Source organism: Nelumbo nucifera, chromosome 4, assembly GCF_055504915.1.
Source record: "Nelumbo nucifera cultivar China Antique chromosome 4, China Antique-T2T, whole genome shotgun sequence".
Lineage (NCBI taxonomy): Eukaryota > Viridiplantae > Streptophyta > Magnoliopsida > Proteales > Nelumbonaceae > Nelumbo > Nelumbo nucifera.
The window spans coordinates 71355876-71381742 of record NC_142652.1 but is presented as its reverse complement, the minus strand read 5'-3'; the positions used below and the strand labels follow the sequence as shown (position 1 = coordinate 71381742).

The following is a 25867-nucleotide window of genomic DNA, read 5'->3' as shown; positions in this document are numbered from 1 at the left end:
TCCATGCTATATCTCTTGACTATTTTGTCAATGTAAGTAGATTGGGATAATCCTATTATCCGCTTCGATCTATCTCTATAGAGTCGAAGACCAAGTATATAGGAGGCTTCTCCAAGATCTTTCAGGGAGAATTGCTGTGATAGCCATACTTTCATCGTAGTTAACATACCTACATCATTCCGAATGAGTAGAATGTCATCTACATACAGAACCAAGAAAGTAACCTTATCTCCACTGTACCTCCTATAGATACAGGGTTCATCCGGATTCTGCTCGAAGTCAAACGATTTGACAGCAAAGTTAAAATGGTTGTTCCAACTTCTAGAAGCCTGCTTAAGTCCATAAATGGATATGTTAAGTTTACATACCATGTTTTCCTGTCCTGCAGCAATGAAGCCCTGAGGCTGCTGCATATAGTTATTTTCAGTAAGATCTCCATTCAGGAATGCAGTTTTGACATCCATTTGTCAAATCTCATAATCATGGTATGCTGCTACAGCTAGCAGGATCCTAATGGATTTAAGCATGGCCACAGGCGAAAAGGTTTCCTCATAATCGATGCCCTCTTTCTGAGTGTACCCTTTCGCCACCAGACGAGCCTTGAAGGTCTCAACCTTACCATCGGGGCCCTTTTTCCTCTTGTAAATCCATTTGCAACCGATTGCTTTTACCCCGGAGGGTGGATCTACTAGAGTCCAGACTCCATTGGTCTTCATTGAGTCCATCTCTGCCCACTTCTGGGAATCTATGTCCAACATAGCTTCCGCGTAAGTCAAGGGATCCTCCTCACTAGTCAAGGTTTCCACCAGGTAACTATCCTAGCCATAACCATAACCGACTGGTGGCCTGGATACCCGAGTGGATCTTCTAGGTTGGTCACTACCTGGGACTTGTGGGACATCTCCCACTGCTCCTGTGCTCTCCTCATCAAGAACAATTTCTTGACGATGGGTGTCCAGGAAGTAATTGGTTTCCAAGAATTGCGCATTTTGACTACAGAACACTTTCTACTCACTTGGGTCATAGAATAAGTAACCTACAGAGCCTTTTAGGTAGCCTACAAATAGGCAATGGCTGGTCTTGGATTCCAACTTGTCTGCATTTGTTCTTTTAACGTGTGTTGGACAACCCCAAATCTTCAAGTGTCTGACACTTGGTTTCTTTCCGATCCAAAGTTCATATGGAGTATTCGGAACCGATTTGGTTGGAACCCGATTCAGCACGTAAATCGCAGTCTCTAATCCGTGACCCCAAAAGGATGTGGGTAACTATAAGTGTATGAGAAGCAACCGGACCATATCCAATAAGGTCCTATTCCTCCTCTCTGAAACACCATTAAGTTGTAGTGTAGTAGGAGGAGCTAATTGTGATACTATCCCATTGTCCTTTAAGTAGTCCCTGAATTCGTCAGAGAGATACTCGCCACCTCGATCTGATCGAAGGGCTTTAATTTCTCTCCCTAACTATTTCTAAACTCTTTGAACTTTTCAAAGGATTCAGACTTGTGTCTCATTAGGTACACGTAACCATATCGTGAAAAATCATCTGTGAAGGTGATGAAATACACGTGTTGATTTCGTGTCCTAACACTCAGGGGACCACATACATCAGTATGTATTAGGTCAAGTGTGTCTGTACATCTTTTAGGCTTATCATTAAATGGTCGTTTCGTCATCTTGCCTTGTAGGCAAGGCTCACAAGTGGGAAGATTTTTACAGTTAGAAAATCCAAAGGACTATCCTTTACCAACCTTGTGATTCGGTCAACACCGATGTGGCCAAGTCGGTAATGCCACAGACACGTGGGATTAACTGTATCACGGGCTCTCTTCTTGGGGATTTCAGCCGACATAGTTTCGGTTATGTTAGTTTCTAGAGAAGGATGTAGAACATAGAGACCGTTCTCTAGTTCCCCGTTTGTGATGAATCTATTGTTTCTTTTATTAGTAATCGTATTACTAAAGAAGGCAGAATAACCATCTGCACATAGTTTTGAAATAGAAATCAACTTTCTCCTTAAATTTTGTACATATTCATGAACGCCAAGGTACCGTGAGAGAGTTCCCATTTTCTGGTGAAGCCTCTCCCACATCGGTTTATGACGCCCCTATCATCTTATGAAACACTCAAACAAGCCCAACAGCAAATGGATAACCCATTTTCTGGTGTGTTTCCTCATTACTGAAGGACCCATCCTCATGCTAATGATGGAAGGCCTTTAGAGAGTTCATCATATGAATCTCCCTATCATATGTACGTGAGCACTGCTTCCTTTCAATCCTTTCTCAAAGAACTGATGTCAAGATCCAATCTTGACTTCTCCCACAACTGGAGATCGAACTGGCAAACAGGGCGGCAAGAATAGGAAGGCAGCAAGAGAGTATTCGCAGGGTGCAGAATTCTCTCTTCTTGATTTCAGCACTAAAGAAAATCTGATGTATGTCTCTTAGGCTGCCGCCCCTTTCTTTTGTTAACCTAAAAGATCAGCTCCTAATCCAATTAGGAGCAGCTTATCCAAATCATATTTGGATAAGACTTCTCTTTAGGTGATAGGGATAAACCCTTATCTTATCTGCAGATTAGATTAGCTTTCTCCTAATCTCATTAGGAGGTTTCTAGATTTGAATCACATTCAGATCTGGACTCTCTAAGTGGATAGGGTCAAGACCCCATCCTATCTGCTAATCCATCTCAGAATTCGTCCCATTATTAACTAAATAAATAGCCTAGTTCGAAATGGGCTTTAGGCCCATTAAGCTTATGTGCTCACTTAACCGTCCTAACTGCTGCCCAGTTGGGCTTCCTTGTATGGCGTGGGACCCAAACATTGATCTACACATCAGCCACATGGGTTCAGCCCAGCCTTTGTTACAAGGCCGGGCCGAATACACTATTAAAGACAGTGCACCCCCTGAAACCCATCGAATGGGCTCTATGGGCCCAACACTTACCCTAAGTGGTCCCTGGGCCAAGCCACCTTGTAACACCCAGGGACTGTGGGCAGATGCAAGATTAGCCCATCAGGTATTATCCTCAATGGTATTACACTTAACCTCTCAGCCCATAATGATCATACACTGCCCGACAAGAGAGGACCTCTCCCTCGGCTGCAAGGAACAGTGTTGCACTCTCTACTTATTTGGGTCCCGGGAATTAAAACCTTCTTGCAAACATTTTAGAAACCATAGTATATATACTTTTATATCTCATATAAAATAGATTTTGCAAAACAAATCTCAACGATTGAAATCGGCTGCCGGTAGTCTTGGTTTCCATTAGTGAGAGTGCACCCCCGATCATTACCTTTGTCCGACAAAGGGGCTGATCCTGTCACTATGATCACCCACTCAGATGAATTCTCAGACAGTCCCAACATACCTAGGTTTTGACCCCCGCTAAGGATCTCACTGATTGGTATATCAAAGACAGCCCAATCCGACACCTAGTGTAGTATCATAATCGAGTCTAGGGGTCGGGTGTAACTTTCCAGTTTTGCCCATCAATCTCCAAGGTCCAGGGCAATACTGAAAATCTGGTACAGTTCAAAGATTCAATTAATCCTACACTGTATATGCCTAGGGTCTCACCCTGGTAGCTGAGACAGGCCACCCCAACTGACTTGGTGGCACCACAGTGTCAGCCTTGTCAGGATAGATCTCCCCAGACCGACCCACTAGCTGTGAACATGAATCATACCAAGGGAACATGAATCAAATATGCACTTTTATTCAGTTACAATAAACTCATAAAATACATCATTCTGATTGAAGCTATGGGCATACAAAACTGTCTAACACTCGCTACCAGCTACTCAATTCCTCATCCCTTATCCTTATCTTATCTTATCTTATGTAAGAGTTGTGTTACCATTAGGAGTTTGAGTTTAAGTTGGATTACCCTAGCCTAGCCGAATCCAACAAGGATGTTTCTTTTGTAATCTCCTATTTAAGGAGCTACGAGTTGAAATAAAGGCATTCAATTTTCCAGTCAAGAGAAGAGTAAGGAGAGTTCGGGTGGTCTCTTGGATAAATCACCCATTCGGTTTTCAACAATAGGTTCTGCACGCAAGGGAAGGCGCAAGGGAAAGCAAGGCTTTCTCCCCGTTGATCGACCCGTGATGAAATCCTATGCCTGGGCCCATAACATTCTGCTGTCAGAGCCAAATGTCATGGGCGATATGGAGCAGCTATCATCCAAGGTCCACGAACTAGAACATAGTCTTGCAGAAACCAGCATGGAGGTTCGTGAGGTCAAGGAAGATGTTCGGGAGCTACGACGCCTGCTGGAAGCATTCCTCACCAACAAAGAAAGGAATTCTGAGGGAATCACCAACACAAACAGTCACCGTCCGGACTGGGCAGAGGCACCCAACGAACAGCAGATTGTTGCCCTGATATTCGCAGTTATTCCCAAGTATAGCCATTTGGAGTTTCCCTCATACAGCGGCAGCGGCGACCCACTGGGATGGCTGTACTGCTACGAGCAATTCTTTCATAATCAGCGCACGGAGGAGAAGGAGAAGGCTAGTCCGGCCGCATTTCATCTAACGGAGGAAGCGCAACTCTGGTTCTACCGAGTGGAGTAGGAGGAACCAGAACTCAGCTGGGACCAATTCAAGTCCTACTGCCTCCTCAGGTTTGGGCCCCCATTGACAAGCAACCCACTAGGTGAGTTAATCAACCTCAAGCAAACTAGAACCGTGGCAGAATACCAACGCCAATTCCAAACCCTTCTCGCCAGAGCAACCTCGGTTCGCACAGATCAGCAAGTTGATATGTTCACCGCGGGGCTAGCAGAACCCCTAAGAGTGGACGTAGAGATGCAACACCCTCCTATCCTGGTCACAGCCATGAACCTAGCATGCACCTTCGAATGCAAACTACAGCTCAGCCATGGAACCGCGAGTATGGGGAGGCCTCCATTAGCATGGGCAACCCTGAAACTGCTCGGAGTGGCTCCATATTCAGCAGCCAGCTAAGAACGGAAGTCACAGACGAGCACCAATCCCAGATCAGCATTCGATGTGGGGAGCAGCGTTGTTACACCCCCTATTAAGCGCTTGTCCAGGGCTGAGATGGTAGAACGCAGGGCGAGGGGGCAATGTTTTAATTGCGATGAACTCTACTCAGCAGGACACAAGTGCAAGAGACTTTTCTGCCTCCTGGTGAAACAGGAGGAAGATGAAGAGGAGCCCCCTTCATGGGAACCCGATCTAGGAGGGCAAAGCCATTCCACCTATCCAGGATTCCCTTGATAGTGTTTTCTGACACCCATTCGAGCTTGAGGACAAGCTCGTTGTTCAGGAGGGGTGTGATGTTATGAACACACTGCCAACAGCACACTGCGGCGCAGTCATGGGCAGTGGCACGCACAGCAGGCCGCACAGCAGCCGCACAGCAGCACGCATCGCCCGGCAGCACGCATCGCCCGACAGTGCACAGCACGCACCGCCTGGCAGCGTGCAGCATGCACCACCTGGCAATGCGCAGCACGCACCGCCCGGTAGCGTGCAGCATGCACCGCCCGACAGCACACAGCACGCACTGCACGGCAGCAGCACTAGGCAATAGCACGTGCCGCACGGCAGCAGCACGCACCGCACGGCAGCAGCACGCACCACACGGCAACAGCACTGTGACACGCGCAGCAGCAGTAGGGCAGGACCCACACGACAGCTCATCAAGGTGGGTCCACACTTATCTTACCACATCAGCTCTGCTCGCCAACTCGCCGCCAGCTACTCCATTCCTCATCCCTTATCCTTATCTTATCTTATCTTAAGTAAGAGTTGTGTTACCATTAGGAGTAGGTAATTAGGAGTTTTAGTTTAAGTTGGATTACCCTAGCCTAGTCGAATCCAATAAGGAGTTATATTTTGTAATCTCCTATTTAAGGAGCTACAAGTTGAAATAAAGGCATTCAGTTTTCCAGTCAAGAGAAGAGTAAGGAGAGTTCGGGTGGTCTCTTGGACAAATCACCCATTCGGAGAGTTTGGGTGGTCTCTTGGACAAATCACCCATTCGGTTTTCCACAATAGGTTCTGCACGCAAGGGAAGGCGCAAGGGAAAGCAGGGCTTTCTCCCCGTGGATCGACCCGTGATGAGATCCTACGACCGGGCCCATAACATTAAGTGGGTGATCATATCAGCCTAGATCGAAATGGGCTTTTGGCCCATTAAATAATCAGTGCTCAATTAGTTTCCAATTTGCTGCCCAGTTGGGCTTCTTTGTATGGCGTGGGACCCAAGCATTGATCTACACACCAGCCACATGGGTTTGGCCCAGCCATTATTACAAGGCCTAGCCGAATTCACTGAGAAGCCCAGTGAACCCCTGAGCCCATCATATGGACCCTATGGGCCCAACACTTACACTAAGTGGTCCCTGGGCCAAGCCATCTTATAAAAACCCAGGGACTGTGGGCAGGTGCAAGATTAGCCCATCAGGTATTATCCTAAATGGCCTTACACTTGACCTCTCAGCCCATAATGATCAAGCACTGCCCGACAAAAGAGGACCTCTCCCTCGGCTGCAAGGAACAGTGCTGCACTCTCCACTCACATGGATCCCGAGAATTAAAACCATTTGCAAACATTTTGAAACCGTACATATATATATATATATATATATATATTAATTTTGTAAAACAAAATTCCAACGATTGAAATCAACTACCGGCAGTTTGGTTTCCATCAGAGAGAGTGCATTCCCGATCATTACCTTTGTCCGACAAATGGGCTAATCTTGTCACTATGATCACCCACTCAGATGAATTCTCAGACTGTCCTAACATGCCCAGGTTTTGACCCCCGCTAAGGATCTCACTGATTGGCATATCAAAGACAGCCCGATCCGACACCTAGTGAAGTATCATAATCGAGTCTAGGGGTCTGGTGTAACTTTCCAGTTTTGCCCATCTGTCTCTAAGGTCTAGGGCAATACGGGAAATCTGGTCCGGTTCAAGGATTCGAGTAATCCCATACTGCATGTGCCTTGGGTCTTACCCTAGTGGCCGAGACAGGCCATCCCAACACTTGGCGGCACACTAGTATCAGCCTTGGCAGGATAAATCTCCCCAGACATATCCAGTGGCTGTGAACATTTAAAACTAACACGAGTCTCAATAAGTGACCGGTTTTAGGGTCTTACATATTGTTAGACAGTTCTTTATGTCCTTAGCTTCAATCAGAATGATGTACTTTATGAGTTTATTGTAAATGAATAAAGATACATATTTGATTCATGTTCCCTTGGTATGTTTCTGTGTAATACCCTTAAACTGGACACTTAATGAGACTCGTGTTAGTTTAGAATGTTCACAGCCAGTGGGTCGGTCTGGGGAGACCTATCCTAACAAGGCTGACACTGTAGTGCCACCAAGTCGGTTGGGGTGGCTTGTCTCAGCTGCCAGGGTGAGACCCTTGGCACATACAGTGTAGGATTAATTGAATCTTTGAACTGGACCAAATTTCCAGTATTGCCCTGGACCTTGGAGATTGATCGGCAAAACTGGAAAGTTACATCCGATCCCTAGACTCGATTATGATACTGCACTAGGTGTCGGATTGGGCAATCTTTGATGTACCAATCAGTGAGATCCTTAGCGGGGGTCAAAACCTGGGTATGTTGGGACAGTCCGAGAATTCATCTGAGTGGGTGATCATAGTGACAGGATCAGCCCCTTTGTCGGACAAAGGTAATGATCGGGGATGCACTCTCACTGATGGAAACCAAGACTGCCGGCAGCCGATTTCAACCGTTGAGATTTGTTTTGCAAAATATATTTTATATAAGATATAAAAGTATATAAATATGGTTTCAAAATTGTTTGCAAGAAGGTTTTAATTCCTAGGATCCATGTGAGTGGAGAGTGCAACACTGTTCCTTGCAGCCGAGGGAGAGGTCCTCTCTTGTCGGGCAGTGTATGATCATTATGGGCTGAGAGGTTAAGTGTAAGACCATTGAGGTTAATACCTGATGGGCTAATCTTGCATCTGCCCACAGTCCCTGGGTGTTACAAGGTGGCTTGGCCCAGGGACCTCTTAGGGTAAGTGTTGGGCCCGTAGAGCACATTTGATGGGTTTCAGGGGGTGCACTGTCTTTAACAGTGTATTCGGCCAGGCCTTGTAACAAAGGCTGGGCCGAACCCATGTGGCTCATGTGTAGATCAATGCTTGGGTCCCATGCCATACAAGGAAGCCCAACTGGGCAGCAGTTAAGAGGGTTAAGTGAGCACATAAGCCTAATGGGCCTAAAGCCCATTTCGAACTGGGCTGTTTATTTAGTTAATAAAGGGGCGAAATCTGAAGTGGATCAGCTAATAGGATTGGGCTTAGACCCTATCCACTTAGAGAGTCCAAGATCTAAATAAGATTTAGATCTGGAAACCTCCTAATCAGATTAGGAGATGGCTGATCTGATCTCCAGATAAGATAAGGATTATCCCTTATCACTTAAAGGGACTTCTAACCCAAATATGATTTGGATTAGCAACTCCTAATCTGATTAGGAGCTGATCCCTTTAAGATTATAAAAGAAGAAGGGGGCGGCAGCCTAAGAGATACACACAGATCATCAGGTCTTTTTTTGTGCTGAAATCAAGAAGAGAGAAATCTACTCCCTGCAAATACTCTCTTGCTGCCTCCCTGTTCTTGCCGCCCTGTTTGCCAGTTCGATCTTCACTTGTGGGAGAAGTCAAGATTGGATCTTGACATCAGTCCTTTGAAAAAGGATTGAAAGGAAGCTGTGCTCACGTACCATCTTGCTGATTCTTGCGAAGGACAGAGTTCTTGGAGAATAACACTGCTGATTCTGCTCCACCTGCACTGCGCCATCTTCAGTGGGAGCAGTCTTTGGATCCTTCCTTGGGCGTGACCACATTCGTTGGGAGATATTATTTCTCCGTATCAGGTATAATCCTTCCCACTCCTTTTTGGTTCAGATCTGGTTCAGTTTATGGTTCAGAATTGATCCTTGAAAATATGATTTTCTAAATGGGGAATACGATTCCCAGTTGAAGGGAGAGAAAAATTTTTGAAATTCGCCCCTTTTTCCACAATCTTTTGGGCGTCCATAGGATGGATCTCTCATCCCTTCACATATAATCATACCAAGCAACATGAATCAAACATGCACTTTATTTATTTACACTAAATATCAAAAGTACATCAAATCAGATTGAAGCTAAGGGCATACAAAACTGTCTAACAGTGCTGAATTCTGAAAAATGTCATTTTACGGTTGAACAAGGTATAATCTTGGGTCATGTTGTTTCATCTAAGGGAATTGAGGTAGATAAAGCTAAAGTTGATATTATTCAATCTTTACCTTATCCCACTAGTGTGTGGGATGTTCGTTCTTTTCTTGGACATGCAAGTTTTTACCGAAGATTCATCAAGGACTTCTCCAAAATAGCATTACTCCTATGCAAGTTGCTACAAAAGGAAGTGACTTTTGAGTTCGATGAGGCATGTAAAAAGGCATTTGATGAGCTGAAGGGACTGTTGACTTCTACCCCAGTTATCCAGCCTCCTGACTGGAATGTTCCTTTTGAGATAATGTGCGATGCAAGTGACTATGCAATAGGCATTGTTTTGGGCCAAAGAATTGGAAAAGCGTCTCATGCTATTTACTATGCTTCGAGGACTTTGAATGATGCCCAGCGAAATTACTCCACTACTGAAAAAGAACTTTTAGCTGTTGTTTTTGCTTTAGAGAAATTTTGATCTTATTTGCTTGGTACTAAAGTCATTGTTTACTCTGATCATGCAACTCTTCGTTATTTGATGATGAAGAAAGAGGCAAAACCAAGATTAATAAGATGGATATTCTCTTAAGTGAATTTGATTTGGAGATCAAAGACAAAAAGGGAGCAGAAAATTGTGTCGCAGATCACTTGAGTCGTCTGGTTCATATGGAGGAAGAACTTCCTCTGCAAGAAACATTCCCTGACGAGCAATTGTTCTCCACAAATGCAACATTACCTTGGTATGCAAATATTGCGAATTATTTGGTTACTAATGTTTTGCCGCCTGGTTTGTCTAAGGCTGAGCACTCACTGGACAGAAAGGTTTAACCTAAAATGGCAATGAACCTTGTTTGACAGAGGCCAAAGGGAAAACTCATACGATGAGTGGATATGATCCTTCACAGAAAGGCGGTGGGGTTATGCAGCTGAAGCAGTTGGCTCCATGCACCCTATGTGATTTCCCACATTTCTAGAGACAAATCGCAATCTCCGTCACTGAGATGGAAGTGAAATCTCGGAGATGAATAAATGAAAATGGAACATAGATTAAAAGCCATATCTATGTAGATAAAATGAATCAAATTAAGTTGTGGACTAATGTTTTCTCTTTATCAGAAATGGCAAACGGACAATTCGCTAAGCTGTTGGATGACAACAAACTTAAGGGACCTAACTATGCTGACTGGTACCGTAATCTTATGCTGGTCCTCACTTCTAAGAAGTTGGACAAAGTAGCTAAGAATCCTACCCGCGAGTGTACGGGTGATAGGGCTTTTGAGGCCCGTAGGAGGGACTACCAGGAATGGGAAGAGAAGAATTCCCTAGCCCGCTGCTACATCATATCCTCCTTGGATAATCCAATACAGAGGTAGTTCGATCAGATCGAATTGTCCAAGGACATATTAGATAGTCTGAGAACGATGTATGAGGAGCATAATCGTTCTACTCATCAAAAGGTCCTGAAACAGTTCATGACCACGCAGATGTCCAAGAACCAGCAGGTTCATGACCATTATCTTCGGATGATGGGTTACATCAATGAACTTGAGGCTCTTGGATCCGGGCTTGACCATGTCATGAAGGTAAACGCCATCCAAAATTCTCTGTCCTCTACCTTCAATCAGTTCATCATGAATTACAACATGAACAAGCTAAATGTTAGCATCCAGGAACTCATCAATATGTTGCAGAGGGCCGAGGAATTGGTGAAGAAGGATGAGCCCCTTTCTATACTTGTTGAAGCTAGCAAATCGGGCAAGAAAAAGAGGAAGGCTCAGAGTAAGCCTCAGAAGAAAGCTGCTATGCCAAAGAAGCAGAAGAAGGACAGAGCATTAGATGCTTGTCACTTCTGCAGACAAACCGACCACTGGAAGAGGAACTGTCCTCAATACCTGGAATCCAAGTGACAAGGTAATTTCGAATCCTGTGTCATAGAAACCAATCTGTTGGTAACTTCTGCTTCCTGGTGTATGGACTCCGGGGCTTCGACTCATGCGTGTAACTCACTACAGGGGTTCAAGATAAGCAGAAGACTGAGTGACGAAAAAGTAACTCTTTACTTGGGGACTTCTGCAAATGTTGCAGCTGTGGCTATTGTACTAAAAGGTTGTCTTTATGTACAGAATTTGAGAAGAAATTTGATTTCTGTTTCAAAATTGTGTGCGGACGGATACTATTTTCTTTAGTAATACGATTACTATCAAAAGAAATAACAAATTCATCACATATGGAGAACTTGAGAATGGTCTCTATGTTCTCCATCCTTCTCTGGAAACTAACATAACCGAAAGTACGTCGGTCGATATCCCCAAGAATAGAACCCGTGATATAGTTAATCCCACATGCCTGTGGCATTACTGACTTGGCCATATTAACATAGATCGTATCCCAAGGTTGGTAAATGATGGTTCTTTGGATTTTCTAACTATAGAAGATCTTCCCACCTATGAACCTTGCCTTCAGGGTAAGATGACGAAACAACCATTTAATGGTAAGCCTGAAAGATGTACAAGCACGCTTGACCATATACATACTGATGATGTATGTGGTCCCTTGAGTGTTAGGACACGTAACTAGCACATTTATTTTATAACATTCACCGATGACTACTCTCGGTATGGTTATGTGTACTTAATGAGACACAAGTTTGAATCCTTTGAAAAGTTCAAGGAGTTCAAACAAGAGGTTGAGAAACAGTTAGGGAGAGAAATTAAGACCCTTCGATCGGATCGAGGTGGCGAGTATCTCTCTGATGAATTCAGGGACTACTTGAAGGTCAATGGGATAGTATCACAGTTGGCTCTTCTTGCTACACAACAGCTAAACGGTGTTTTAGAGAGGAGGAATAGGACCCTATTGGATATGGTCCGGTCACTTATCATGCACTCAGAGTTACCCACATCCTTTTGGTGTTACGCATTGGAGACTGTGACATACGTGCTGAAATGGGTTCCAACCAAATCAGTTCCGAAGAATCCCTATGAGCTTTAGACCGGAAAGAAACCAAGTGTAAAACACTTGAAGATTTGGGGTTGTCCAGCACACGTTAAAAGAACAAGTGCAGACAAATTGGAATCCAAGACCAGCCGTTGCCTATTCGTAAGCTACCCCAAAGGCTCTATGGGTTACCTATTCTATGACCCAGGAGAACAGAAGGTGTTTTGTAGCCGAAATGCCCATTTCTTGGAGGATGATTACATCCTAAACAATCATCGTCAGGAAGTTGTTCTTAATGAGGAGAGCTCAGGGGTAGTGGGAGGTGTCCCACAAGTTCCAGGTACTGACCAACATGGAAGATCTACCCGGGTTTCCAGGCCTCCAGTTTGTTTCGGCTATGACTAGGATAGTTACCTGGTGGAAGCTATGACAAGTGAGGAAGATCCCATGACTTATATGGAAGTTATGTTGGACATAGATTCCTTGAAGTTGGTAGATGCCATGAGAGCTGAGATGGACTCAATGAAGACCAATGGAATCTGGACTCTAGTAGATCCACCCCCCGGGGTAAAAGCAATTGGTTGCAAATGGATCTAAAAGAGGAAGAACGACCCCGATGTTAAGGTTGAGACCTACAAAACTCGTTTGGTGGCGAAAGGGTATACTTAGAAAGAGGGCATCGATTATGAGGAAACAATTTCGTTGGTGACCATACTTAAATCCATTAGGATCCTGCTAGCTGTAGCATCATACCATGACTATAAGATTTGGCAAATGGATGTCAAAACTACATTCCTGAATGGAGATCTTACTGAAGATATCTATATGCAGCAACCACAAGATTTCATAGCTGCGGGTCAGGAACACATGGTATGTAAATTAAATAGATCCATATATGGACTTAAGCAAGCTTCTAGGAGTTGGAACATCCGATTTGACTCTACTGTCAAAAAGTTTGACTTTGAGTAGAACTCGGATGAGCCCTATGTTTACAAGAAATCTAGTGGTGATAAGATTACATTTCTGGTTCTGTGTCTAGATGACATTCTACTCATTGGGAATGATGTAGGAATGTTGACTACGGTGAAAGTATGGCTTTCACAGCAATTCTCCATGAAAGATCTTGGAGAAGCCTCCTATATACTCGGTCTTCGACTTTATAGAGATAGTTCGAAGAGGATACTAGGATTATCCCAATCTACTTATATTGACAAGATAGTCAAAAGATATAGCATGCAGAACTCCAAGAAAGGAAATGTTCCTTTCAGGCATGGAGTCACTCTCTCCAAGGGCATGTCTCCCAAGACTCCTGAGGAGATTGAGGGCATGAAGGACTTTCCATATGCCTCAGCCGTAGGGAGCATCATGTATGCCATGCTGTGCACTCGTCCTGACATTGCTCATGTAGTGAGTGTGGTAAGCAGATTCCAGGCCAACCCAGGGCAGGAGCACTGGACTGCTGTGAAAAATATACTTAAGTACCTTCGAAGGACGAAAGATTTTTGTCAAGTATTCGATGGTAGCTCACTACAGATCTAGGGGTATACAAATGCCGATTTCCAGTCAGATCCAGATGATAGAAAATCTACATCTGGATATGTTTTCACAATAGGATCGTGTGCTGTTTGTTGGAAAAGCAGCAAACAGGGGTCCACAGCGGATTCCACAACCGAAGCCGAATACATTGCCGCAAGTGAAGCGGCCAAAAAAGCCGTATGGATGAAGAAGTTCATTCATGAATTGGGAGTAGTTTCATCTAGCACATCACCCATTCCGTTGTTGTGTGACAACAATGGAGCTATTGCTTAGGCTAAGGAGCCACGATCCCACTCGAAGTCGAAGCACATCGAGAGGAAGTACCACATACTGCGGGAGATAGTTGGAAGAGGGGACGTCCTAATTCAAAAGGTAGCATCAGCGAAGAATGTAGCAGACCCATTGACTAAGCCACTGAAACAGAAAGTGTTTGAGAAACACGTAGAAAGTATGGGACTCTGGCTTATACTAGATTGGACCTAAGTGCAAGTGGGAGCTGTTAGACAGCGTATGCCCTTGGCTCCAATCAGAATGATGTACATTATGACATTTATTGTAAATGAATAAAGTACATATTTGATTCATGTTATTGTGGTGTGTTTCTGTGTAATACCCTTAAACTGGACACATATGAGACTCGTTTTAGTTTAGAATGTTCACAACCATTGGATAGATTTGGGGAGATTTATCCTACCAAGGCTGACACTGATGTAACGCCAAGTTGGTTTGGGTGGCTTGTCTCAGGTGCCAGGGTGAGACCCGAGGTACATGCAGTGTGGGTTTTTTTGAAACCTTGAACTAGACCAGAATTCCAGTATTGCCCTAGACCTTAGAGACTGGTGGGCAAAACTGGAATGTTACACCTGACCCCTAGACTCGATTATGATACTACAATAGGTGTCGGATTAGGCTGTCTTTGATATGCCAATCAGTGAGATCCTTAGAGGGGGTCAAAACCTGCGTATGTTGGGGCAGTCCGAGAATTCATCTGAGTGGGTGATCATAGTGACAGGATCAGCCCCTTTGTCGGACAAAGGTAATAGTCGGGGATGCACCCTCTCTGATGGAAACCTAAACTGCCGACAGTTGATTTCAATCGTTGAAATTTGTTTTGCAAAATATATTTATATACGGATATACATGTATATATTATGGTTTGAAAATGTTTGCAAAAGGTTTTAATTCCCGGGATCCATGTGAGTAGAGAGTGCAACACTATTCCTTGTAGCCGAGGGAGGTCCTCTCTTGTCGGGCAGTGTTTGATCATTATGGGCTGAGAGGTTAAGTGTAAGACCATTGAGGATAATGCCTGATGGGCTAATCTTGCATCTGCCCACAGTCACTGGGATTTTATAAGGTGGCTTGACCCAATGACCACTTAGTGTATGTGTTAGGCCCATTAAGAGTCCATGGTGATGGGCTCAGGGGTTCACTGTCTCTCACAATGAATTCGGCCAGGCCTTGTAACAGAGGCTGGGCTTAACCGATGTGGCTGATGTGTAGATCAATGGTTAGGTCCCACGCCATACAAGGATACCCAACTGGGCAGCAGTTTGGAAGCTGAATGAGCACTTGGACTTAATGGGCCTAAAGCCCAATTCGAACTGGTTTAATTTGATTAATTAAAAAGGGGTGGTTCTGGGATTTAGATCAGTTGATAGGATAGGGAGTTATCCCTATCCACTCAGAGAGTCTAGATCCAAATAAAGATTTGGATTAGCAAACTCCTAATAAGATTAGGAGGAATGATCTTTATCTGCAGATAAGATAAGGGATTATCCTTATCTCTTAAATAGAGTCTAAATCTAAATACAAGATTTGGATTAGGAAACTCCTAATGAGATTAGGAGGACTCTCTTTAAGGCTATAAATAGAGGAGGAGGGGGAACCCCAATTCACTCAATTCTGATTTCAGATACAAGAGAGAAGACAGCTCCAGTAAGACTGACGCCATCTTCTGCTCTTGCCTCCTTCTATTGTTGCCGCCATTGCCAGTTCGTTCGCCACCTGTAGGAGCGATCAAGAAGTGTTTTTGGTGAAAAACTGATCTAAAGTCATGCTCACTCACCCTCCACCCTACGTTGTGTCATATTCAGTGGAAGCAGTCTTTGGCATTTTCCTTGGACGTGAACACCTTCGTTGGGAGTTACTGGTACTCCGAATCAGGTATATCCTCTCCTACCTTTTGGAATCAGATCTGGTTCGGTTTAGGTTCAAGATTGATCCTTGAAAATGCAGATTTTTTAAAATAGGGAATGTAATTCCACATGGGAGATAGAAAATTTTGAAATTTCACCCTATCTACCTGCAGGGTTCGACTATCCATATGATGGATTTCTCATCCTTTCAATGAGGCCCACTCTTTAAAAATTAACAAAAAGATTAAGATTACCTATGCTCTGTAGCAGTTATTTTATGTGGTTTTCATTATGTCATGCATCATTATTTTTGTATATAATGGAATTTGGTTATGCTCATTTGTACCCAAGAACGAGGCATAAAATAGATGTTCTTGAATATGAGCCCCTTGGGTTTTGCTTTCTATTTTTAGGGAAAGTTGCCCCACATACACACACATATATATATATATATATATATATATATATATATTAATGTATTTTAGGATCTGATTGTTCTTTCAAAGTTGAAAAAAATAGAAAGTGGAAACAAAAAAGTCAAAAGTATTATATGATTAATTAATTATGAGTTCTTATAGGAGAACCGGTGGTTAATAAGAAATGTGGGACTACCTCCAACTGCTTGTTTCCCTAAAGAACAATAATGTACAGTCAAAGTCCCCATTCTTAATGCAACTTTCATGTTCTTTAGTTAGTAGTTATGCTAAATTGGGATTAACCGTACATGTTATAAACCTCCTCGCACACTGGCTAGGTCCTCAACCTCAACCTCTGTTTGTTAAGCGGAGCGAGAAAGTGAAAGTGGGCAATTAGAGAAATGGGAAAACTTATAGCCCTTGGTATATCACTCATCCTTGTTGTTGGTGTCGTTATCGGTACCGTTGTTGGTGTAAACAAAGGTAGGCATCCAAAGGATGACTTGTCTTCAAAAGACATTGCCAGCGGTAGTACATCAACGACAATGAAAAGCGTCAGCGCAATCTGTGCCTCCGCCTACTACGAAGATTCTTGCATTAGAACCCTTACCCCTGTAGCCAAAAATGAAAGTGCTACCCCCCATGACTACCTCAAAGCTTCCTTTGAGGCCATCGTCGAGGAGGTGCAAGCAGCACTGGAAAAATTTGGGGTCATAGGCAAAGATGCCAATAGCTCCATCGATAAGATGGCAGTCGGGGATTGCAAGGAATTGATGCAATATGCCATCTCCGAGTTGCAATCCGCCATCTCCATGGTGAATGACCCTAAAAGGCACCCAGCAAGTGATCCTATTGCGGAGCTCAAGAATTGGTTGAGCGCTGTCGTGTCTTATGAAGAGACATGCACCGAGGGATTTGAACACCCAAAGCTAAAGAGTTCAATGGAGAACGGGCTCCTCAATGCCACTCAACTTACTGGCAATGCCCTCGCCATCGTCACCGAGTTGTCTGCGATACTCAGAGCCTTAAATATCCGCTTGGACACAAACATCAATTCTCGACGCCGACTTCTAGATGCACAAGGTTACCCTACTTGGTTTACACTAAAGGACCGTAAGCTTTTAGCTCTGCAAGGCAATGGACAGTTGACACCCAATGCAGTGGTAGCCAAAGATGGTAGTGGGCAATATAAGACGATTGCTGAAGCAATTGCCGCATGCCCCAAGAATAGCGTATCTAGATATGTTATCTATGTGAAAGCCGGGACCTATGATGAATACATTATAGTTACCAAAGGTCAAAATAATATTTTCATGTATGGAGATGGGCCAACGAGTACAATTGTCACCGGAAAGAAGAGCTACGCTACAGGCACCTCCACATTTCGAACTGCCTCATTTTGTATGTTGGACCTAATCAACCTAACATTCGGTTTCCTTTTTCCTTTTGTTATTATTGCTTGATTCTAACAAAGTCTGTTATATAATTATTTATTCCTACTATAGCTGTTATTGGAGATGGATTCATCGCCAAGTCGATGGGATTCGAAAACACAGCCGGTCCCCAAGGCCACCAAGCAGTGGCGCTTCGCGTCCAAGGTGATAAGGCGGCTTTCTTCAATTGCAAAATGGATGGATACCAAGACACCTTGTATGTCCAAGCCTTTCGCCAATTCTATCAGAACTGTGTCGTTTCCGGCACCATTGACTTCATATTCGGTAACGCGAAAGCAGTGATGCAAGACTGTCAAATCATTGTTAGAAGGCCTATGGACAACCAGCAAAACACAGTAACAGCACAAGGAAAGAAATTCCCGGATGAGGTAACTGGTATTGTGATCCAAAATTGCAATATCGTCCCAGATCAACAGCTCTCCGTTGATAAGTTAAAGATCCCTTCATTCTTGGGCCGCCCATGGCAAAAATATGCAACGACAATTATCATGGAATCTGCCATTGGTGATTTCATAAGACCTGAAGGGTGGATGCCATGGAATGGCACCTTTGCACTCGATACTTTGTTATATGCTGAGTATAACAACCGTGGTCCAGGTGCTAATACCGCCCAAAGGGTCAAATGGAAGGGTTTCAAGGTCATCACCGATAGGAATGAGGCTCTTCGTTTTACTGCTGGACCATTCCTTCTAGGGAACGAGTGGTTGAAAGACACCGGAGCGCCTTTCATTCTTGGATTGAAGTACTAATCCAAGTAGCTTTCAATTGACAAAAGGCAACAGACAGGAATAGAATGAGATGTTGGAAATACAATTTCCTTTTGTTCATTTAAAGCCATCTGTATCTTTTGTTAACTTCTTTAATCAATAAAGTGAGATTTTTTTTTGAGGTAATCTTGTTGTTTCTAGTTTGTGTGTTTTTATTTTATTTTATTTTTTTTATCTAATCTAAAGGTTACATTGTAGGGCATTCACTTGGTGAGTAAGAGCCATAACGGGAGATCTAAATCACTCCATTTTTTGTAAACCTAGGAGGTCCCAATGGACTTTGGTCTAAGGCAATTAACTTGATGATTGGCACATAGATTGTTAATAGTTAAGTATCAACTATTAGGATGAGACTTCGAGCAGCCATCTGCATCTTATGCACATTGATTTTTATCCAACTGGGTTTTATTCATCATAGGGTTTATTAAACACTATTAATGAATTTTGAATCACTAAGATGCAAATAATTTTTTATCCTGTTGGATATACGGGATACTGAGGGTTGTAGTATCATGACCGGTCACCTTGTATGTCCAAGCCTTTCGCCAATTCTATCAGAACTGTGTCGTTTCCGGCACCATTGACTTCATATTCGGTAACACGAAAGCAGTGATGCAAGATGTCAAATCATCGTTAGAAGGCCTATGAACAACCAGCAAAACACAGTAACAGTACAAGGAAAGAAATTCCAGAATGAGGACACTGGTATTGTGACCCAAAACTGCAATATCGACCCAGATCAACAGCTCTCCGTTGATAAGTTAAAGATCCCTTCATTCCTGGGCCGCCCATGGAAAAAAATATGCAACTACAATTATCATGGAATCAGCCATTGGTGATTTCATAAGACCTGAAGGGTTGGAATGGCAACTTTGCACTCGATACTTTGTTCTATGCTGAGTATAACAACCGTGGTCCAGGTGCTAATACCGCCAAAAGAGTCAAATGGAAGTGTTTCAAGGTCATCACCAATAGGGATAAGGCTCTTCGCTTCACTACCTTACCATTCATTCTAGGAAATGAGTGGTTCACTACAACAAAATCCGTATATAGCGGCGGAATTCTTAGCGGCACTAATAAAAACGCCGCTATATATTCATTTTTAAGCAGATAATAGTGAAGGCTGCTGCTATACCGTACTATAGGTATGGTTACGTATAGTGGCGGATGCATATTTGCCGCCTGAGAAGAGATGCACTGAAAATTGAAAAACCAAAGAGCTAGCGCGCTAAATCTTCTCTCCCGCGCAAAGGAAACCTGTAACTTTTTTAGTCTTCCCTCAAACAGCACCAGCGAAAACCCTTTCACATTCTTCTCTTTATCTCTTTATTGATTCTAGGTTTCTAACCCTCTCGCCCATCACCTATTCGCATTTTCCTATGTTCTTCGGCAGTTGAGAAGCACTGAAAACGGAGGTTACTCACAATTTTTCTCTCCCCCTTTACTCTCCTTCTCATTCTCTCTCTCTAACTTTTTTCTTTTCATTCATCCCTTTTTCTGTAGGAGACCATCAAACCTTCGGCATCTGAAAAGCACCGAACTGTATTAAGAGGTAAGTCACGATTTCTCTCTCCCCCTTTCATCTTCTTCTTCTCATTCCCTCTCTCTCTCTCTCTCACTTTTTTCTTTTCATTTGTCCCTTTCGTCCCTTTTTTTGTAGCAGACCATCAAACCTTCTCTTTGCCGATTCTAGGTTTCAATCCCACTCTCCCTCATCTCTTGTCACTCCTTGAGCAGCTGGGAACCGAACTGAATTCATCTCCGGTGAGGTAAGTCATCGATTTCTCTCTCCCCATTTCCTTTTCTTTCTTTCATTCTCTCCATTAAGCATGATGCCCACAACTGTATGTCCTTCCAGTAACCTTGTTGAGGGCTCGAGAATAGGATCTCGTCACGGGTCGGTCCACGAGGAAAACCTCCTGTTTTCCCTTGTTCCTTCCTGCTCTTGATGAACCTATCTTGGCACCTTCGTGATTTGTTCAAGAGATCACCAACTCTCCTAACTCACTTCTTTAATTGAATATTCGATATCTCATTCAATAATGGTGTCTCCTTAAATAGGAGATTACAAGAGTCCTAATCTTAGGGAGTTTCCTTGCTGAATAGGGAGACTTCCAGTTCTATCTTGCTAAGGATAAGATAAGTTAATCCTAATCTGATAATCCACTAATAAGATAAGATAAGAGCAATAGAATAAGATAAGAACAATAAGATAAGAACAAGCAAGATGATCTAATCTAATCTGCTGTTGTCGAACTAGGTAGGACGAGGATCATTGAATCACTGCTGCTGCTGGCGGTGGGTCAAGTTCCTGTTGCTGCCGACGGCGATGATACTTTTTCCAGAGGAATGCGTCCATAACATTACTCCCCTCCTAGACTAAGAGCTTGTCCTCAAGCTCGAACTCCGGATACGTGGCTTGGAACTCTGCTAATGAAATCTAGGTGGCTTTGGCCGCTAGTAAGCTACCCCATTCCACCAAGACTTCAAGAATTCCTCGATTGAAACGAGAGCGTGTGAGAGCCTTAGGCTGGGGAACAAGTTTTCCATCTTTCAAGGGCGGCAGGGAGGGGACTTGGTTCGGAGGATCACCCGTAAATGGTTTCAGCAAGGAGATGTGGAAAACATCATGAATCCAGTTGTCTCCGACAATTCCAGTTGGTAGGCCACACTGCCAATCCGCCGTAGAACCTTGAAGGGCCCATAGAACTTAGGGGCCATTTTCGGGGCAGCTCTGTGGCGCAAGGAGCATTGCCGGTAGGGCTGGAGTTTTAACAAAACAAATTGTCCAGGTTCTAACGATAGTTCCCGGTGGTGCTTGTCATATTTGAGCTTCATGTAGAGCTGGGCCTGCTGTAAGCGAAGGTGGACGTCGGCTAGGAGGGCGTCGCGATCTTGTAAGGAGTGATCAATTTCTTCCAAACGAGTAGAACCGGGCTCATAGGACAACAAGCGAGGAGGGTCCCGACCATAAACGACGCGAAAGGGAGTCATGCCGAGGGAAGAATGGTAGGCCGTGTTGTAACAGTACTCGGCCCAAGGAAGCCAATCCACCCACCGTCGCGGTTGATCCCCTACGAAGCAATGGAGATACATCTCGATCGTGCAGTTGACCACCTCCGTCTGATCGTCGGTCTGTGGATGATAAGCTGAGGAGAAGGCCAGGGTGGTGCCGTGCAGTCTGAATAACTCCTTCCATAAGGCACTAGTGAAAACCGGATCCCTATCGCTGACGATGGATTCTGGTAACCCATGTAAGCAGAAAACATGTGTAAAGAAGGCGAGGGCAACTAAAGTGGCACTGTATGGATGTGATAGAGGAATGAAGTGGGCATACTTAGAGAAGCGATCTACTACCATGAAGAGGACCGATTTGCTACCTACCATGGGTAGTCTCTCAATGAAGTCCATGGAAATGTTGGCCCAGATCTGTGTCAGGATCGAAAGGGGCTAAAGGAGGCCTGCTGGGTGTAGGTTTTCCCATTTATGTTGTCGGCACGTGGAGCAATTCTGGACAAAATCCTGAATAGAAGTCTTAATACCCCGCCAATGTAAATCAGCCCGGACGCGGTGTAGCATTTTTTGAACACCTTCATGGGTGGAGTTATGGACACCGGTGATGATGGTGGAAATCAACAGGGAATCAGGCGGAAGATGTACCCTGCCTTTATATTGTACCAACCAATCATGAAGCAACCAATTGGAGTCGGCAGCATCGGACTGAATCTTCTGGACCTGGAGCGACCATTCCGGAGACTGTGGCGTTGCCTTCTGAATGTCGTCTAATAGAGAGATCCAGGGTTGGGAAATTGCACACAGAGCCATCGTGTCTTCATCTCGCCTAGACAAGGCATCAACTGCGCGATTTGAGGATCCCACCTTGTATTCCACCCGGAAATCGAACCCGAGCAGTTTGCTAACCTAATGCTACTGAGGGGAAGTGGTGAGACGTTGCTCCAACAGGTATTTGAGGCTGTAATGATCAGTTTTGACGATGAACGACCGCCCCCACAAATACAGCCTTTAGTGCTGGACAGCTCGGGCGAGGCCGATTAGTTTGCGCTCATAGGCCGGAAGTTTCAGGTGCCGATCGGCCAGTCTGCGGCTGAAGAAAGCAATCGGGTGCCCTTGCTGCTGTAACACGGCCCCGATACCCATTCCAGAGGCATCACACTCGATTGTAAATTCGAGAGCGAAATTTGGGCCATTCGGGTGCCCTCCAACAGTCCATAATTCTGTACAAATTTACAGTAGTAACCCGTTAATCCGAGGAACCCGCGTAAGGCCTTGGCTGATTGAGGCTTGGGCCATTCCTTGATAGCCTGAATTTTGGAAGTATCAACCGTCACACCTTGCTCATGGATGACGTGGCCGAGATAAAGAACCTGTCGCTCCCCGAAGGAGCACTTGGACCGTTTGAGGAAGAGTTTGTGTTGGCGCAGGAGCTCAAAAACAATCCATAGATGGTGCACATGTTCTACCCATGATTTGCTATAAACGAGGATGTCATCAAAGAATACTAAAACAAATTTGTGCAGATGGGGCTGAAATACCTCGTTCATCAATGACTAGAATATGGATGGGGCGTTGGAGAGACCGAATGGCATGACTAAAAATTCAAAGTGGCCATGGTGGGTTCGAAAGGCAGTCTTTTTCACGTCACCGGGAGCCATGCGAACCTAGAAGTACCCGGACCTGAGGTCCAACATAGGGATGTACTGAGCACCATGCAGATCGTCCAACAGTTCGTCCACAACGGGAATAGGGAACTTATCCTTGATTGTTCGGTCATTGAGTTCTCTATAGTCAACACAGAACCTCCAAGTTCCATCCTGCTTTGCCACCAATAGAACCGGCGAAGAGAAGGGAAAGTGACTCTTGCATATGATCCCTTGTTTCAGCATCTCTGTACATTGTTTTTCTATGTCGTCCTTCTGTAGGTGAGGGTAGCGATAAGGCCGGACAACGACTGGTTCTGAACCCGCCACCAAAGGAATTCGATGGTCGCATGCTCAGGGAGGAGGGAGTCCCTTGGGTTCCTGGAATATATCTGAAAACTCGGGGAGGAGTCTTTCCATGGCTGCCGGTTCTGTCTGAAGTGCATGGACCTGTGGTGTCCTCTCTTTAACCCTGCAACCGTGCCATGAAACTTGCTTCCCAGTTATGTGGAATGTCATTGTGAGTGCACTGAAGTCCCATAAAATTGGGCCTAGGTTAATTAACCATTTGACCCCAAGAACAACATTGAGCCCATCCAAGGAGAGTACAAATAAATCAACAAAAATAGTTCAGAATTGACCTGTATCGGGACGCTCTTACAGATTCCTGGACTGTGAACTCTCTCACCGTTCACGACGGCTACCTATAGTCGTGGCCGGAGTTCTATTGGTAGTTTTAACTGAAGGGCGGCATGTTCACTTATGAAGTTGTGTGTGCTCCCTGAATCGACAAGAATGCGCACCTATTGACTTGCTATCTATGCCTGTAACTGCATGGTCTGAGAGGTTTTAATACCGGTGATCGCATGGAGGGAGATGTGTGGGATGGAAGTATTGTTTTCTAAGAAAATGATGTCTTTTTTTTGTTTGTACATGAGCTAAGATCATCAGGAATTGGCCCTTCAAGATTGTTGTTAGCCACATTTCTGTTAGAAAATATTGCACTGGTAACTGAATTGAATGATATAAGACAACTGTATCTAATAGAAAAATTCAAGAAGTTAAGCAATTTTGTTAATCAAGACATACAGGTCAAACAGGTCAGTGACATTGGGTTGTGTTTGTTTTGATGGGAAATAAGAGAGAAACGAAAGCTATGGAATCTCTCTCTTGTTTTCAATCAAACCAAACATATATATATATATTAGCCTTATAAGATGGGGCATTATTTGTCAAGCTAGATGAATGTGTGGTCCAGCTGAGCTAGATAGGGATTCCTCTATTAGACAGTTTATGCCCTTAGCTCCAATCAGAATGATGTACCTTATGACATTTAATGTAAATGAATAAAATATATATTTGATTCATGTTATTATGGTGTGTTTCTTAGTAATACCCTTAAACTAGACACATATGAGACTCGTGTTAGTTTAGAATCTTCACAGCCATTGGACAGATCTTGGGAGATTTTGTTAGACAGTGTACGCCCTTAGCTACAATCAGATTGAAGTACATTATGACATTTATTGTAAATGAATAAAGTACATATTTGATTCATGTTATAGTGGTGTGTTTCTGTGTGATACCCTTAAACTGGACACTTATGAGACTCATGTTAGTTTAAAATGTTCAAAGTCATTGGATAAGTCTGGGTGATTTATCCTGCTAAGGCTGACATTGATGTGCCGCCAAGTGTTGGGGTGGCCTGTCTCAACTGCCAGGTTGAGACTCGAGGCACATGCAGTGTAGGTTTACTTGAAACCCTGAACTAGACCAGATTTCCAGTATTGCTCTAGACCTTGGTGATTAGTGGGCAAAACTGGAAAGTTACACCTGACCCCTAGACTCGATTATGATACTGCACTGGGTGTCGGATTGGTCTGTCTTTGATATGCCAATCAGTGAGATCCTTAGCGGGGTTCAAAACCTGGGTATGTTGGGACAGTCCGAGAATTCATCTGAGTGGGTGATCATAGTGACAGGATCAGCCCCTTTGTCGGACAAAGGTAATGATCGGGGATGCACTCTCTCTGATGGAAACCAAGACTGCCGACAGCCGATTTCAATCGTTGAAATTTGTTTTGCAAAATATAATTATATACGGATATGCATATATAAATTATGGTTTCAAAATGTTTGCAAAACGTTTTAATTCCTGGGATCCATGTGAGTGGAGAGTGCAACACTGTTCCTTGGAGCCGAGGGAGAGGTCCTTGAAAGGGATGGTAGAATCCATCGTATGGACGCCAAAACAGTTGCGGAGTGGGTGGGCGAATTTCAAAAATTTTCTACCTACCTTTCAACTGGGAATCGCATTCCCTAATTTTAGAATCAAGATTCAAGGATCCTACTTTAACCAGAACCGAACTAGATCTGGACCAAAAGTGAAGGGAGTAATTATACCTGATCCAGAGAAAAAAATTTCTCCCAAAGTTGGTGTTCACGCCCAAAGAACCAAGATCTGCTCATGCTGAAAATGACACAGCAACTGTGGAACAGAACCAACAGGGTGCGTCCTACACACTGAATCCTTCACAAGAATCCTTTGTATGACAATGAGTACCAAACCGAATCAGCCTTTCAAGAAAGACTGATATCAAGAACATTTCTTGATCTTTCTCTGTCAGAGAAAACGAACTGTGACAGGTGGTGGCGGCTGCAACAAGAGGGAACTGGAGAAGAAGGTGGCGAACTGCTTTTCTTCTCTAAGGTTTT

General features: G+C 44.0%; 1 protein-coding gene and 1 pseudogene across 1 annotated transcript; both read left to right on the top strand.

Moving 5' to 3' along the window:
- Positions 1–9835, top strand: part of LOC148800705 (uncharacterized) — a 32958-nt pseudogene extending 23123 nt beyond the window's left edge.
- Positions 9836–16610: 6775 nt separating this feature from the next.
- Positions 16611–18620, top strand: LOC104590930 (putative pectinesterase/pectinesterase inhibitor 21). Its single transcript, XM_088886538.1, has 2 exons — positions 16611–17674; positions 17779–18620. The coding sequence occupies exons 1-2, from the start codon at positions 16675–16677 to the stop codon at positions 18474–18476; spliced, it is 1698 nt and encodes a 565-aa protein (XP_088742664.1). The 5' UTR covers positions 16611–16674; the 3' UTR covers positions 18477–18620.
- The last annotated feature ends 7247 nt before the right edge of the window (positions 18621–25867 follow it).